This window comes from Lingula anatina, chromosome 1 (assembly GCF_051362555.1).
Source record: "Lingula anatina isolate TDL-2025a chromosome 1, LinAna3.0, whole genome shotgun sequence".
NCBI classification, from domain to species: domain Eukaryota; kingdom Metazoa; phylum Brachiopoda; class Lingulata; order Lingulida; family Lingulidae; genus Lingula; species Lingula anatina.
This window is the reverse complement of record NC_141767.1, coordinates 8,183,602-8,199,011: the sequence shown is the minus strand read 5'-3', so window position 1 is coordinate 8,199,011 and position 15,410 is coordinate 8,183,602. Positions and strand designations below refer to the sequence as shown.

The window sequence follows — 15,410 nt, the reverse complement described above, 5'->3', positions numbered from 1 at the left end:
ATGAGTCAGTGTTCCATTGCAATGATTTTCCGCGATTACCTTTTTTGCCAATTCATCGTTTGGTCTCGTTGAAATGGAGATTTAAGCTTCAAAGTGATTTAGCGATGATGTATAGGAAACCTGAATATAAAGAACAATGGGACAGAGCAGGAATAAAAAACTATGTGGGTGGATGCTTTTATTGGGGGAAAATGGTCCTTCGTGGGGGTAACCATATTGAAGCATGCTGTCTAATAACGGCTAAAATAAAAGAAATTTTACTCTTTTTCTCTTTGACTCAGCGCATAGAAATAAGAACTGCATCGTCACGGGGAGAGCTGATGGGGCCAGCGTAGTCTTCGATAACTACAGGAAGCCAAAGTCATGAAGAAAGCAAAATTCATTGCATGCCGAATATGTTCTAAAATCCCAGTGAAGTTGTCATAAGTCTTTAATATTGCACTCTCTCGCTAGATCCCCCCTCGCTTGATTTCTAACAAAATACTTTTGGGCAAATCTGTAACAGATGTGGATCCACAAAGGAGCTGACCCCTTCAAATATAATAATAGATTGCGTTCAAATACAGAGTCAATTTTTGAACTATGAGAAAATGTTTAGAACAATTTTCTGCGCAGTGCTTCCTTTCTTTTTTAAACGTCAAAAGTTCCCATTCTGTCAACAGTGATACACTTTTTACTCACTGTCACCTCTACTCAGTTTCATCATTTTTCTTAGGATATCTGGCATCAACTTTGATCTGCATAACATTCTAATGAATTGTTTGCTGATGGATTTGACGTCCCATATCGGCGTCGTGCTTCTCGGATTGTGAGAGGCGAAGTGTGCCACTGTCAACCGCTGCCAATGTCAGTTAGACAGGAGCCCTCATTAAGACTCACCCGGTGCAAAAGGCCACAACACTCCCTCGAACCTCTAAAAAATGGTCGCTTGTACGAGAGGAAACGACTTGACAGGCTCTAAATATGATCGAAGGCTGGTTTAGAAGCTGGTATATAGATTGCTTTCATTCTTTGCCCTCTTCGCTGGTGGCACCAGGAGGAAAATGCATTATTATGAAAACTTGTTATGTTAAAAAGACAAATTAGATTTATAATCCCTTTGTTGTATTATTTTGTTTTTCACATGTATTGCAATACCCAGTTGGCAGCAACATTGATTCAGGCTATGTTACATAAAGTGGCTGTGTTACAGTCTCTTCTGTGCCTGAAATTGATCGGGATATTCTTCTCCCCGTATAAGACAATGTAAGGAGTTCCTTTTGTTCAAGGGATGAAAGTTAAAATTAAATAAGTCAAAGTCAAAATATATAAGTCAAAATCTTTTTTATTTCCAATACAAAGATCTCCAACACTGTAGTGCTGCTGCTTCATGAACTCAACCATCTATAAATGGAATGCAGACGATTTGGTATGACCCAGTTATAATCACTTTTTACTCTTTTACACCATAAAGTAATGGAAGAGGGGTGGGGCTGTTGGGTTGGAACCTATTGGGAGGCAGACCGTTGGGACAGAAAATGATAATTTAAAGCACAAAAACTTACTGTTGGTGAATAAGAAAATGTTTTAAATATGCCTCAACATGAATTTTGTTTCTAATTGATCAAGTTTAATGTAAGTTGATTTCTATTTAAAGGTGCATTTTTATCTACAAAGAAGACAAGTACATTAAAAAGTTAATATTTTTGTGCAAGCTACAATGGATACCCGTGATTGATGCTTACACTGTAAATCCACGCAAAAATGAAACGAATTTGTCCTTGTCAAAGTTATGATGTGTTTATACAGTATGCGTGTTTGGGTTGAAAGATTGCATGCATTGCATGACGTAATAGAACATATTTGCCATCTCAGTTCAAAGCTTGCCAGCCCCCAGAAAAAGGTTTAGATCCCCAAAAAAAAAAAATTAATAATAGTTTCTAGAGGCTTAGAAAAATCTTGTTCATTTTCAATAAAAAAACTTTGTTTATATAACTAACGAAATATTGTTTATCAACCATTCTCAATTTCTATTCTGGCATATTTCCATGTCAACCCATTGCTCTCGTCCCTAGAATTGATCTCAAACGAATATTACTATAGGGACAATCATCGAAACTGAAACTTTGGGAGTTTCTTCATAACGACTAGCTGGTACATCTGTCGTCATTTTTCGAGCTTAAGTAGCATCTTGTACCGGCCAGTTCCACGTGCAAGGGAAAAATACATCGAGGTACTTGTAATAACTGCCAATCAGGGGCTGGCGAGAGAACCTATAATATTTGATTCCTATAATAAATTTAATTCCTATAATATTTGATTGTAGATTTTTGGAAGATTCCACTTCTGATTACACTTTTCCGAAACCCTTAGCTTTCCTTGAGCTTCTACAACAATGCAATCTGAAATAATAAGATCACAGGGGGAACAAACCGAAATTAGCTAAGAGTAAACTGATTTATCAACTGCTACATTTGATTAGAATTTATTTATCTTAAGTCATCAAATGGACATTATTTCTCATAATGCAAAAATGAGAATTTCTGCTGTATTATTATTGATTATTACAACATATACCTCCAATAGAGAACTCGAGGAACGTATTAAAATGCTAATCATCCCTTTAAGAATAATTTACTATTGTTCAAAAACAAGGTTGTTTTTATCTTAGCCTGCCTTCATGTTATCATGAGGCACTGATATCCTCTGTTAATTGATTATAAGTCTGTCGTTCTTTCACTTGTGGAGATCAATTTGCAACGAACTCATTACACAAAAAAGAGTGGATAGAAATAGTCGAACAATTAAATTAAATTGAGTAGCCAAGCGTGCGATAATTGCCGACCGAGAATAACACTCGGGAGCTGAACTTTGCCTTCAATTTTCCCTATTGATTTCCTATTGTTTTTACAAGTGCAATTCTTCCTTTTTGAGTCCAGGTTGAACAGATTTATGACTTAAATATATGATGGATTTCAAATATATATATGTCTTCATCTAATTGTCTAAAAGTCAGGCAAATTTTACTAGCTTTCTATCTCCAATTTTTCTTGAATTGGCGTATGTAAAACTGTAGATGTTTCAAAACAATCAAATTATTCTTATATTTAAGCAGAGTTGGTAAGCAAATTTTTACTTAATAACCTTAAGTTATAAAAAGTTTAAAAGAGTTAATTACAAGGCTAAGTAAATGAGATAATGTAGGAACAAAATTTTGCACAAAATATTGCCATAAACGATATCCGATATACAAGAATTTAGCACAGCCTTGTTCGTCAAACATCAATATGAACGTTGAAACATTTAAGATAATCTTGAGAAATAACCCTCTTTGCTTCCCGTAATGAATAAATGAATAATATTGATCAAAAATAAATTACAACATAAATGTAAGGACTTTTTGGGTGAACAAAGTTAAAACTTATTTTCCTAGCGTAATTTTTTAATTCTTACAAGCCATCTCTCTCTCGAGATCCGAATTAAAAATAAGCTTAAGGCTCTACCCTGATACTGTTGAACCTGTGGCGAAAACGGCACTAGTTTGCAAATGGTCAGAAGGAGAAGAAAAACAAGATTAAATCTACGACCTATAGACCCTAGACCTACTTGGTTGCATAGCAGGTTAAGGAAAAAATCGAATTATCTTTAGACAAACGGCTTAATTCCACTCGTTTAAATAAAAAAAGGTTTTCACTTAAAATGCAATTTTGAATGGGAATAAATCTTTATTTATTTTTGGTTTTGAGATATAAGGACTGGCTTCCTAAAAAGTCAGTTAGATTTAAACAAGAAAAAGTCAATGTCCCTCATTAAGAGAACGTTTCTGAAGGTGGAAGGTTACATTGTCGCGTGGCAAGGTCTCGCGATGATAATAATAATAATGATGATGATGATGATTGTGATGATGATGAGACGCTGCATGAGTAAAGCCATTGAACTAAGCGTCCACTCCGCACCTGGTCAATCTACTGAGGATTTATTGTCATATGTTGTCTAAAGCCCTTCCTCCGTCAATTAAAGGCTGCCACGGTATAAAAACAATACTGCTTTATAAAAGATTGTTTGTGCTAACGGATGACAGAGGACCACTGTGCAACGAATGTGATTAGTAATCAATTTAAGCAAAAAAGCATTTAAAGTATGTAGCGAATGTAGTCATCAGCGAAAACAAATGATATGGATAAGGAGAGGGATGAACTTTGTTCGTTGGATTATAAATTATGCCGAGCACATGATTAAACTAATAATGACACGGAAAAGGACTATAAGATATGGTTTACTGTAGATCAGGTTTTTTTGGCCTGTACATGAAAATTTACGGGAAATAGATTCATTTCTTGACTAAATATTAGATTAGACAAGTATGCACTGGAGTAGAATAGCATTTAATGCGCCACTTTTTAAAACAACAGATAGGGAAAGCAAATCGATTAGGTAGACATTTTGATGCAAGACACTGCCGGGGTGATATAAGGTGCATCGACGTCAGCATTTCCATTAACAAAATATATAAAATTTTCAACGATTGATGCCACAGGAGTGGAGAAAAACAAAGTAGCTTCATTATTCTGAATACTCACCACCAACTCAATGTACATGTACCGTAATAGGAACTTGCAAAGGATTTCTATGAGGCCGCTTTCGTTTATTTATATTTATATATGCATACACATCATATCATATGCAAATAATTATGTATATACATAATTTTTAGACGTGCATATATATATATATGTTTTATTTCTTTATTTCTTTTCATTATGTTTTGATAGAAGGAGTCTTACATTGCAGTTTCCACGTTTGCTTTCCAAACTGTTGTTGCAGACCAAAGTATATATGACATGTACAAGCAAACATTTTGGTCAAAATACCTAGTTGTTATGGTTTTTTAGTTCTGGATAAATTGGGTCATGTTTTAAAGTAATATCTTTAAGTATCTCTTCCACAATTTTGGATTCCTTTCAGGGCAAAGGAATCAAAAATATATTTTAAAAACTGCTAAAATATCTTCAGAACTAAAGTTGAAAATTATAAAAAAAAAAAAAACAACCAGTATCATTTTTGTTTTTGAAATGAAAAAAATTAATTTCTGGAATAATGCCTCGTGTGCTTTATGTTGAGTTCGCATGTCTTTTTCAAGGCCTTGTCATAAAAAACGCTTGACGGAACATAAAGTAAGAGATCAATTCATGGAGAAAGGAGCACGTGCGGAATGTCAAAATCCAGGCCACCTTTGATCTTTTGTCATCCACCAATTAAAAAACAAAGCTATTAAAATAGTATTCTGCAAGACATACTAACCCTTTATTAGACTTTGTCATACAAACCACAAATCGAATGCCGTCTCGTTCACAAAGAATATGTCTAAATGCATATTGTCAAGGTGGGCCCCCCACCGTATAACAATGGCTTCGACACCGCTTGCACAGCAAAATGAATTTACACGGTACCGAGTATAAGAAGCACCAAATACAGTAACTAGCACTGCATTATTTTTACGTATCGTCTTTCGAGAATGCTTAGCACCAATAAAATATAGCAACGAATGCACTAAATCACGTGCTCGTCTGATTTTTTTGCGCGTTCTGGTTCAATAATCCGCTGCGGTCAGGTTGGCGCTGTTTTCTTTCAATATTGGGAACGACGTGGATACAATGACGTGCAGTTGGGATTATTTTTCACTATGTGCATCATTAAAAACACCCACAACAAAACCCATTCATTATTCCTTAAAATCGTCTTTTGTTATATTTAGGGCCAGTCTTTTGGCCGCTTCTTCTTTCTTTTTTAGAATTTCGTTCCGTTTTGCATTCATGTCTTCAACTTGCTCCATCAGCACCTTGTGCACTGGGTGTACTTTCGCTGTGGCCGTGACGTCGGCCTTCAGTTCCTCGAGGTCTCGTTTCAGTTTAGCCCTCCTGTTCTGGAACCAGGTTATCACTTGTGCGTTCGAAAGTCCTAAAGTTTGAGCAATCTCATCCCTGTCAGCGGGTGTCAGGTATTTTTGATACAAAAATCTCTTTTCGAGTTCATAGATTTGTTGATTTGTGAAAGCAGTGCGGGATTTTCTCCTCTTTTTTGAAGCTGGCTGCTTGCTGAAGACCGACAAATGGTCCCGCCGAGAGGATTCTAAAAAGAAACAAACAAAATGTAAATAAATAAATGAATGAAAAAAAATAATAACAACAAGAGAAGAAGAAACTATGTGATATCAGACATGTTTGATAAATCTTAATGATTAACTCATATTGTGACAAAGAACAAGGGAAAAAACGATTTTCTCTGCATAACAATGCCATTTCAGTGTAGTTATTTTCGAAATCAAGCAGTCTTGCTTAGTAAATTTGATTTACAGTATGCATTTGGACCTGCTTAATGGTACCGAAACGGAGGTGCAAGAGCTTTTCTCTTTTTATTTATTATTATTATTTTTTGCTGAAAAGGACCATTTTTATATACTTGTCATTTGTAGCTTGTGTGAATTTTTTTTATACCAGTTCTTTTTGTTTATCGTTCCAAAAATCAATTTAATAAAATAAATTTCCCTTTGCCAAGTTTTATATAAGTTAATTAGAGGGTTATTTAATTTTTTATTTCTTTTATTCATTTAAGCGTTTATTGATTCATTAAAAAGGAGTCTCCATCATTCAGGACTAGGTTACATCAAACCTTTCTTGCATTTTCAATTAAGCACATAATTCTCATTCACAAATGTGTTGTCAGACATTCAGAGACAAAGATAAAAACATCTTCTCAAATATGGTGAATGTAGTGGAGCAATGATAAACATAGGCGGATCCAAAGGTTTTTTTTTTAATGTTTGCAGTAAAGAAGGTGGGGAGGAGAGTTTAAAAAGTGCCGCCCCTTCCTTATTTTAGTATCTGTATCCGCCAGTGAAAAAGCATATGCTTTAAACTTTTTTTCTATAAGTATGGAAATATATAGATAATTGTAACCCATGTACAAACGCGTACTGAAAAAATACGGTAATCATAATGTAAGGGAATCTGCTGTACTTTGTTTATCCTCAGTTCCGGAAGAATGTATGATTACTTGTAAACCAGATGTAACGAAACCCCGGAAAAAGTCAAATATAAGGTACAGAAAGCACTAAATGAGCGTTACAAGTTAATCACGCAAGCTCTACCATGTTTTATGATGATGTAGGTTTAACAGGTATCAGAACCGGCTGCCACTGGTTGCTCTTCTACATCTTGTTATTTTGAGAAACAGTCATCCTTCACTTCTTAATGTTCTTCATCGCGTCAGGTTACAGATGATTTGTTGGACTTGTCAGCCGACAAAACAATCGAGTTATTTAACGCTTGATTTATATTATTACTTTATTTCTTGATGAAGATCATGAAAGTTGTTGGCCTTGCTTCTTAGACATGTAAAGTTAAGCTGGCCAACTAAACAGTGCATTTCCCCCTCAACTATTATTGATCATAGCTTCCCAACAATATGCACTTTTATGTGCTAGGTAGAGTAGCGATTTCAGAGAGCAGAGCATGTGCTATTTGTACAGGTTAAAAGACCGATAGTTAACGACATGCAAAACAGGAATAAAAGAACGTTTAACCGTTCAACCCAAAATATAAAGATGAAAGAAACTTGATTCATGGGCCGCCCAGACACTTTAGTTGTCAGTGGAACCGTTTTATAATAGTGATGTTTAAAAATAATGAGGAAAAGACAACTTCTTTGGCAGGTTAAGTACAAAATTTAAATGGAAATGTTATGTCGGGAGGACTATTCACGCACACAGTGGTAGATAAAATATACTAACTATCAAAACTCTTTAATGTTTTGCAATGGCATTTAGTTTTTCAGATAGCGCCATAATTTTTGGCAATGAATCTTTGTCAGCTATTATTCTCCTTAAATAGTTCCCAATAAAGCTAAATTGGCTTTGTTTCAAGTATCCTTTTTACCTGCTAGGAGGCCCCAAGGTCTGATGGGGGTAATTTAATTGAATAATATAAATGGTTGTGATTCTCTCGGTTATTAGCTCATATATTTTCTTTAAAAGCACCTAATGTTTTGTCCTGGGAACAAAAACGCGCAGCGTTGTCCAACAAAGATGAAATATTCAGACACTTTAACCAATCATCCAGCTACTCGCAATAACACCAAAACGAAGCTTTTAGCAACTAACTTGAAAGACGATAATCTCACTTTAAAAATTGACAGTATTATTACATCTGAACCTATATTTCACGGAGTCAGCTGCTTGTCGCTTTTTATCGTTCTTTATGGCTCCGGCTCATTTTCCTCTGGAACATTTAAATAATTAATCTGTGATAAATGTTTGAAATTTAGCGCGCTTAAAAGGGAATGGGATCCCCGTGCCGTCTAGATAACAGGGAGAACGAACTCAAAGAGGTTAGATTTTATTGCGAGTAGAACTCGACCTGTAATTAAAGTTTCCGCAATTGGCAACACGGTGCTACCATCAAAGAGTTTTCCAATCTCCCCCTACCGCAAATGGCCGTCCGCTATCTCCGCGCCTGACACTAAGAAGTGCGTGGCAATACTGAGGCACAAATCATAATTTGGATGGGATAACTATACTCTACAACAAGCCTAACCTCTTACACTCAAACAGCTTTTTTTCAACTTGTTAACGGGGGCTGTTAGTAGCTGAGGTACGTGCCACTATACATTTCTCTTTGAAACCTTTACTACTACCCAAGGTTATGTTTGCTCCTGTTATTACGCGTATGATTTGGACTTGTCTTTTGGAAAATGAATATTATATTCAAATTAAATTATAAATAGATGGGCTGTGCATGACAGAAGTTATAACAAAATATGGCATCCTCCAACGCTAATCTTCAACATTACTACTCACAATAATGCCTTACTATCTTCTCTTTGTCCGCAAGAGTGGCGAGAGAGCCTTTGATATGCTCCATTTTTGAGAATACGAGGATAAGAATGCAAAAAGAAGACAGGTGAAGAATGAGACTGTCACAAGTACAATAATTAATTTTTCAAAAAATATCTTATCTTCTTTTTATCATGACAAGGCACGGATAACGTTCCTCGTCTTCAACAACCACGCAGTGTGCGGGGGTTCAAGGAACGTCCGATTAGTAGTCCGTTCAGACGACAAGGACTGATGACGTTACGTCTTAATAGTTTATAAACAGCCGATTAAAATGTATAATAAATGATGTCCATTGTTTGACAGAATTATATCTTTTATTTTGGGGTATAAAGACAAAGTATTCTGCGGTTCAAACACGAGCGAGTCTTTTATATGCTGCATTTGAGGCGCAGCCGGGAGAAAGGTTAACGCATTATTGCAGTATATCATAGTTAGCTTGGGCAGTGAAACACAAAACCTCATTTAAGAATAATCAGCCCACTAAAATACCTCTTAATTGAATTACATCCATTTTTCCATTGCTAATCACCCCTTCTCTAAGTGTAATTCTTATTTAGGAGATTTCATTCAATCTATAAGCCACTTGAAACTGACACAGTCTATCTATCCTAAACAATGAATTCCATTAGATGATTACACGAAATGTAATTAACAGCTCGACTGATCCGCTCCTGAGTGTGAAACTGATCCATTTCAGCTTCATGAAATATTAAAGTAGGTCATTATAGCTCCTTTACGCTTAATTATTTAGGTAATTTGCCTCGACATCAGGCAATAAAAGATTACTTAAATGGATTTATTTTCTCGTGATGCCTGTAGAAACTCTCATAACAACCCAGCAGATAAGAGCTACACGGTTCTTGGTGTGCCCTGTTAACGATCGGTAATGAATAAACGATTGAGAGAGAGAGAAAGAGAAAAAGCGTTGAGAGAGAAAGAGGTTTAGAGAGGGATAGAAAGGGATAGAGATATAAAGAGAGTAAGCGTAAGGACCATCAATAGTCAAAAATGCCAAAATGGGTAAAGTTAGAAACTCTGAGACAGAGCTTGGGATGGGGGGGGGGGGGGGGGGGGGGAGCAGGGGGCGAAAGAGGATGTAAAGAGAGGTGATCAATTTAACCCCTGACACTCTATCCATTAGTTAATAAAATCATTATCTGTTAACGACTACTTGGTAATTTAGCAGGCTTTAAGTGGCTGGCGCCTGGCAGGTCTGTGAGAGGTGAGCAGCTTGTTTACCGCTACTTTCGGGATGATAAAGTGAGCGGGGAGCAGATTTACGAGGCTACCGGAGGACCGCGGAGCTGTGTACACCTTAAACATCCTGCGATCAACGTCGCATCCAATCACAAGAAAAGACCATTGAAAGCATAAAGTAGACGAAAATGGTCAGAATGAGGCTGTTAATGAGGGGCTTGTCCGTTTGTAGCGTCAGATCGTAGATACAGTGGCTGCGTGGGCCTGGGGTACGAACTCGTTGTAAAACTGATATCTATCTTCACTTGCCCTAGACAGGGTTTTATCGCTTCTTATGTGTAATTGATCATGATTAAATTATGGCTTCTATACTGAATTCGCTGCGAGAAAGACGCTCCCGTTACGTGACGCCCTTAGATTTTCCTTGAAAAGATGCGTTAGTTTGGGATTTGTTATGTACGTTTTTTATAAATACAACGCTACCGAACAAAAATATTAAGAATACTTTGAAAATAAGCACCTCACATCCATATTTTTCCAACCGAAATAATAAGCAGCAATGCCGCCTTCCGCATCTCTATTTATTCATTTTTTTTTCAAATGAACATGCACCACAACATCAAGTACAAAGTATGTATAGGAATAAAGGGGGCACGTGCTGTGAAATAATATGCGTTGTTATCTCTCGTAAAAAAACAAGATGTTGATGAAAAGAGACATAAAGTAAGTAACTTGGAATAATTCAGCAGGCGAGTAGGAGTGAACTGCAACTCGCCGCTGTCATAACCGGCAGTTAGGTGATGCCCACTGGCTGCGAACCGACGCTGTGAACGCGTATGACAGTCACGACTCTCACCCAGGCCCATAAAAAACTTTAACAAAGAAACCTTGAGTTCATCAACGTCGCCTACAATGAATTTGTGTAGAATGAGAGCCACAGGAACATTTATTATGGAAGTAACAAGAAAGAAATGCTAAAATATTGACAGAAAAGAAAACTAGTATTAAATAATAATATATAAAGAGACAGACAAAAAGCCCGAATAATTTAGCCGAAGTAATAGTCAAAAATAGCGTGAAGACTATTTGGAAGGTTGATGAAATATTATTTTCAGCAAACAGGGCGGCTTTCAAGCAGTCCTTTTCCTGATTAGTGCAGCTATGCTGACAGCCCTAACAGGAAGCCCCTTTGTTCGTTCAGTTAGTGATAAAAAACTATGCAGTGTAATGGCTGTAAGAATAATGCAGGAAATGTCTTGTTTTGGGGTAAGCTTAATGAAATCGTACACACTGAAGGACGCCCAGCGCCAACCAGAAAATTCTTCAAAGATTGCTCGATCTCTATCTGTCCGTATCAGTCTCTTCTCGTTAATTGCCCAGGTAATTTTTTCTTCCTATGACGAGTAAACGAGCAAACGAGCTTTAAGGACCTTATCTATTAAATGAGATGGAGTTCAGAGATATATGATAATGGGGATGTAATCTTGATTATCTAATCGTTTAGGTATTGTTAAGAGGTTTTGATGAATAGTCCGTTTATGCTTACACAAATGGCAGAATTTTCGGGACAGCCTGTGTCTCTGGAAATACAGTTTAACGAGAACGTTGAGAGTTTATTAAAATCAAATGTGTCGCATGGGAGTAATTTCCAACGTGTTAAAAAATGAGCATATCATACGATACAGCTATAAGTGTTAAGCAAATTAGAATACCTTCTGCAACATGAATAAGATTGTTGATTAAGCTGTAAACTGATTAAATTTCAAATGAATTTTTTTTCATGGTGAAACTTTCAACTGAAACATACTTGACTCCATATTCCTGTTCTTGTTTGTGTTTGTCAGACGCTTTGTTAGAGCTCCTATCACGAAGTAACAATTGCAATTCCTAATCACATGCCTGAAGTAAAGAGTTGCCTTGTCTTACTGTCACTTCCCATTACTTGGCGCATCAATTATTGAATAAATACGGCGGATTGCTGAGAATTTTTTAGAAATGTGTTTTGTTCGTTTGATCAGATCTAGTTAAAATTCAAATCTGTCGTTGCGCCAAGCAATTTGATTTACTAATGGAAGATAACTGATGCTTTGTCACTTTCGGTCCGACACAAGTATTTGGGAAGAGGATCGTGCAGGCTATGGCGGTTCCGTCGCTGACACAGACAGGTAAATGGACCCGGTGACGGTGCTTCCAGGACAACACGATTGAGAAAATGAAAATGAGAAATAAAGACATATCGAAATATGGAAGTTATAATGACACTGTTAAATAGGATTTATTTTTTAATATTACAAAATCGTATTTTTCTCACCATCGGCTACGTTTGAGAGGCAATAAGAAAGATAATAATATATTTTAAGAAAGAACATGTTTAATATTTCATGAAATGTTCAGGAAAATATTTTCGTTCACATCTAATATTCACTGATATCTACTTTTGCGGTTATTTAAACAAATAACTTACAATTATCCTGATCGGTGTGATACACGTAAAACGCTAGAGACAAGAACATAATGGTTTCACTATTAGAAAACACAGAACAAACCAGAAGGCACGTGTTAAGTAGTCTATCAGATAAGTGTCTTGGTGCACCGGCTATCTCATGATCTTTGCGCAATAGCCGAGAACGGGCGGGACGGCGGTGATTGATGAACGCCAGCCACCTGGACGGGCCCGGGACAACATGGACGGAGAGATTGATGAAGGGTCGACAAGGATGAAATGACACAGCGTCTGACCTCATTTATAGCGTAATAATTATCCCAAATTAAAAGGTAATTTTGTTTCAAAACCTTAAGGTAAAGCACAAAGAATGCTCGTTATGGTTATCTTTCGCGTCTTACGTCTTTAGCGATAAAAGCAATTATTTTTAGGACTTTGCTGATTAAAGAAGTTCAACATGTTACCTGGCCCCAAAGTGCCACCATATTTCGAACAATTCAGTTTATGTAATTTTAATAGGTGTATTTAAAGGTGTATTTTGGTTTTCATATCACCCTTTCAATTTGGCAATAAAGAATATCTTCGCTCGAGTTTTAAAAATAATAAGAAAAAAATTTAAAAATCTTACTTATTTAAAGCACTTTTTAGTCAATGCAGAGAAAAAATTCAAATAATACCATTTCCTTCCTACTAAATAATAATTACCTGTTTACATTTGACATTTTTATTAAATAGATTTTTTAATAAATTGTGGTTGCTTGTATTTTCTCACAATTTACCATCAGTAAGTTTTTATAGGAAAAGCCTAAAATGAATTTCCTTTATTCATTGATGTTATCTTTGAATGTCCAATGACCGCGAAGAACATTTTTCAAAATTATGATGACTAAACAATGACTAGCTTTTAGTACCTTTTTCTGTGAACCACATGTAGGCTTTTCTAAAAAACTGAACAATAAGTTAAATTGAAAATAATATGATTCTGAAAATTTTTAGTACAAAGTAAAAGTTTGTATATGATTTTAATCCCCAAAGATTTGAAGATTAAGTCCTATTACGCCAAATTAGAATTAATATGAAATACGAAAAATATATATATTACTGAAAATGAAAACCACCTCACCTTCTCGTAGATTGCCATGGGCATCGAGACCCTCAAATGTTTTACTTGTCATTTGGAAAAGTGCATCTAATGGCGATGGCTTCACCCTGTCTAAAATAGCCTTGTCATTGTCAACAATGTCTATCTCAATGTCTTCATCTTCCTCCTCGTCCTCAGCAATATGCCCATTACTGCTACTGGTGCTACTTGTGTCCCACGGCCGGACAAAATGTACATTGTTATTGTTGGTGCTACTACTGTTATTGTTGTTATTGTTATTAGTTATATATGGCTTATTGTCTCTTGGAGCTAGAATGTCACTAATGGAAAACGGAGTGAAAGGTTTCTCCGGATTTCTTGGAGGAAAAAGCTGCACGCTCGCTAGTTTCTTGATGGGCTCATAAAAATCTGACGATGAAGGCGATGTTGATATGTCCATACAAGTTTCCTTGCAGCTGTCGTCCGATTCTGATCCGGAAGACATAGTGGTTTTTGTCGTTCTTCTCAAAACTTCTGTTTTTCTCTGATGGCAAAACTTTCGATTAGAAGTGTCGTCCAGTGGACTTCCCTCGACCCGAAAGCACTGAAGCCGTCTGCACAACAAATAATTCCCCTCTAGACATCAACCGGTAGTAGCGGCAACTCTATTAATATTGCTTCTTCACGCTGCTAGTCCATTAGCGGTGAGTTATTGGGACCTGTTTACCCTACCGAATTTTTCTGCACCAACAAAAATAATGCCTGCCTTATGTCCATGAAAGCACAATCCAAAATTAATGATCTTCTCTATGGTATAAATCAGTTGTTCAATTATCGTGATGTTGTCATATATATATATCCCGTTGCCGTTTATGAGCCGGCCTCTCAATGCATTCTCAGCTTAAATGGAAACCGCTTTTGTTCCTCGACTTGGTATCGAGTCAGCTCCTCTGCCTGACTGCACTAGCGATAATCAGAATTTGCATAAAGATGAAAATTAGACGAGATGACAGCAAATTAAAGAAGATGGCACCATCGACTCGTGCTGCGTCGCGGTTTTTGACTAATAAACAGGGACTAGATTTTTGAACGCAGTCTTCTAGTTAGTTAAGGAAATACGGCCGACGATTAATATGATGTTACATGTATTGTGTGGCCAACCAGGCGCGTTCCGGTCGACTGACTTGTTCGATCTGTCGAAGCTCATAGAAGTCAGCTCCACTTTAACCCCCGTCTCCCCTTCTGTTTTCCTCGCACGCGCTGCTTAACCGTCCATCTACGTTTTCTCCGACTTCAAAACTGCCAATGAAAACTAGCTGGTATTTAAGAGGCCGCACAAGTGCTCGAGTTGCTTGCGTGGTGTCATTAACGTAATCTTGCTAACTGTTTTACTGACTCCTACTCCTTCTGCTTGCTTTTATATCTTTGGCCGATAACCTGCATCATCCAGAAGCCGAGGAAGATGTCCAAGTTTATCAAAATTAAAGCCACTTAACCCTGGGTTGACAAAAAACAAAATGTTCATTTCACCCAAATTGAGAATAATGAGCACTATCAGCAGACGGGGGCCGTCGAGGTGCAAAGGCTGCAGCGGAATAAACTCACATCAGTCTCCCTTCTTATGCTATAAACACCACAAGACCTATTACTCCGAAAAGCTATGCATATATTATGTAAGAAACAATCAACAAATCAACGAAGGAATGGGGAGAGAGGAGAATATGAGGCGCTTGGAATGTAGAAGGATATGTAACAGCAGAGACAGAATCCACATGCCCCCTCACCTTACAGAGGAGGAACTTCTTGGAATCAGAGAC

General features: G+C 36.8%; 1 protein-coding gene across 1 annotated transcript; it reads right to left on the bottom strand.

Annotated features, from left to right (window-relative positions):
* Nucleotides 1-5,256: 5,256 nt before the first annotated feature.
* Nucleotides 5,257-15,198, bottom strand: LOC106150480 (transcription factor LBX2). Its single transcript, XM_013523334.2, has 2 exons — nucleotides 13,636-15,198; nucleotides 5,257-6,108 (listed from the first exon to the last, which is right to left on the bottom strand). Exons 1-2 carry the CDS (start codon nucleotides 14,096-14,098, stop codon nucleotides 5,702-5,704), a joined length of 870 nt encoding a protein of 289 aa, XP_013378788.1. The 5' UTR covers nucleotides 14,099-15,198; the 3' UTR covers nucleotides 5,257-5,701.
* Nucleotides 15,199-15,410: the final 212 nt, after the last annotated feature.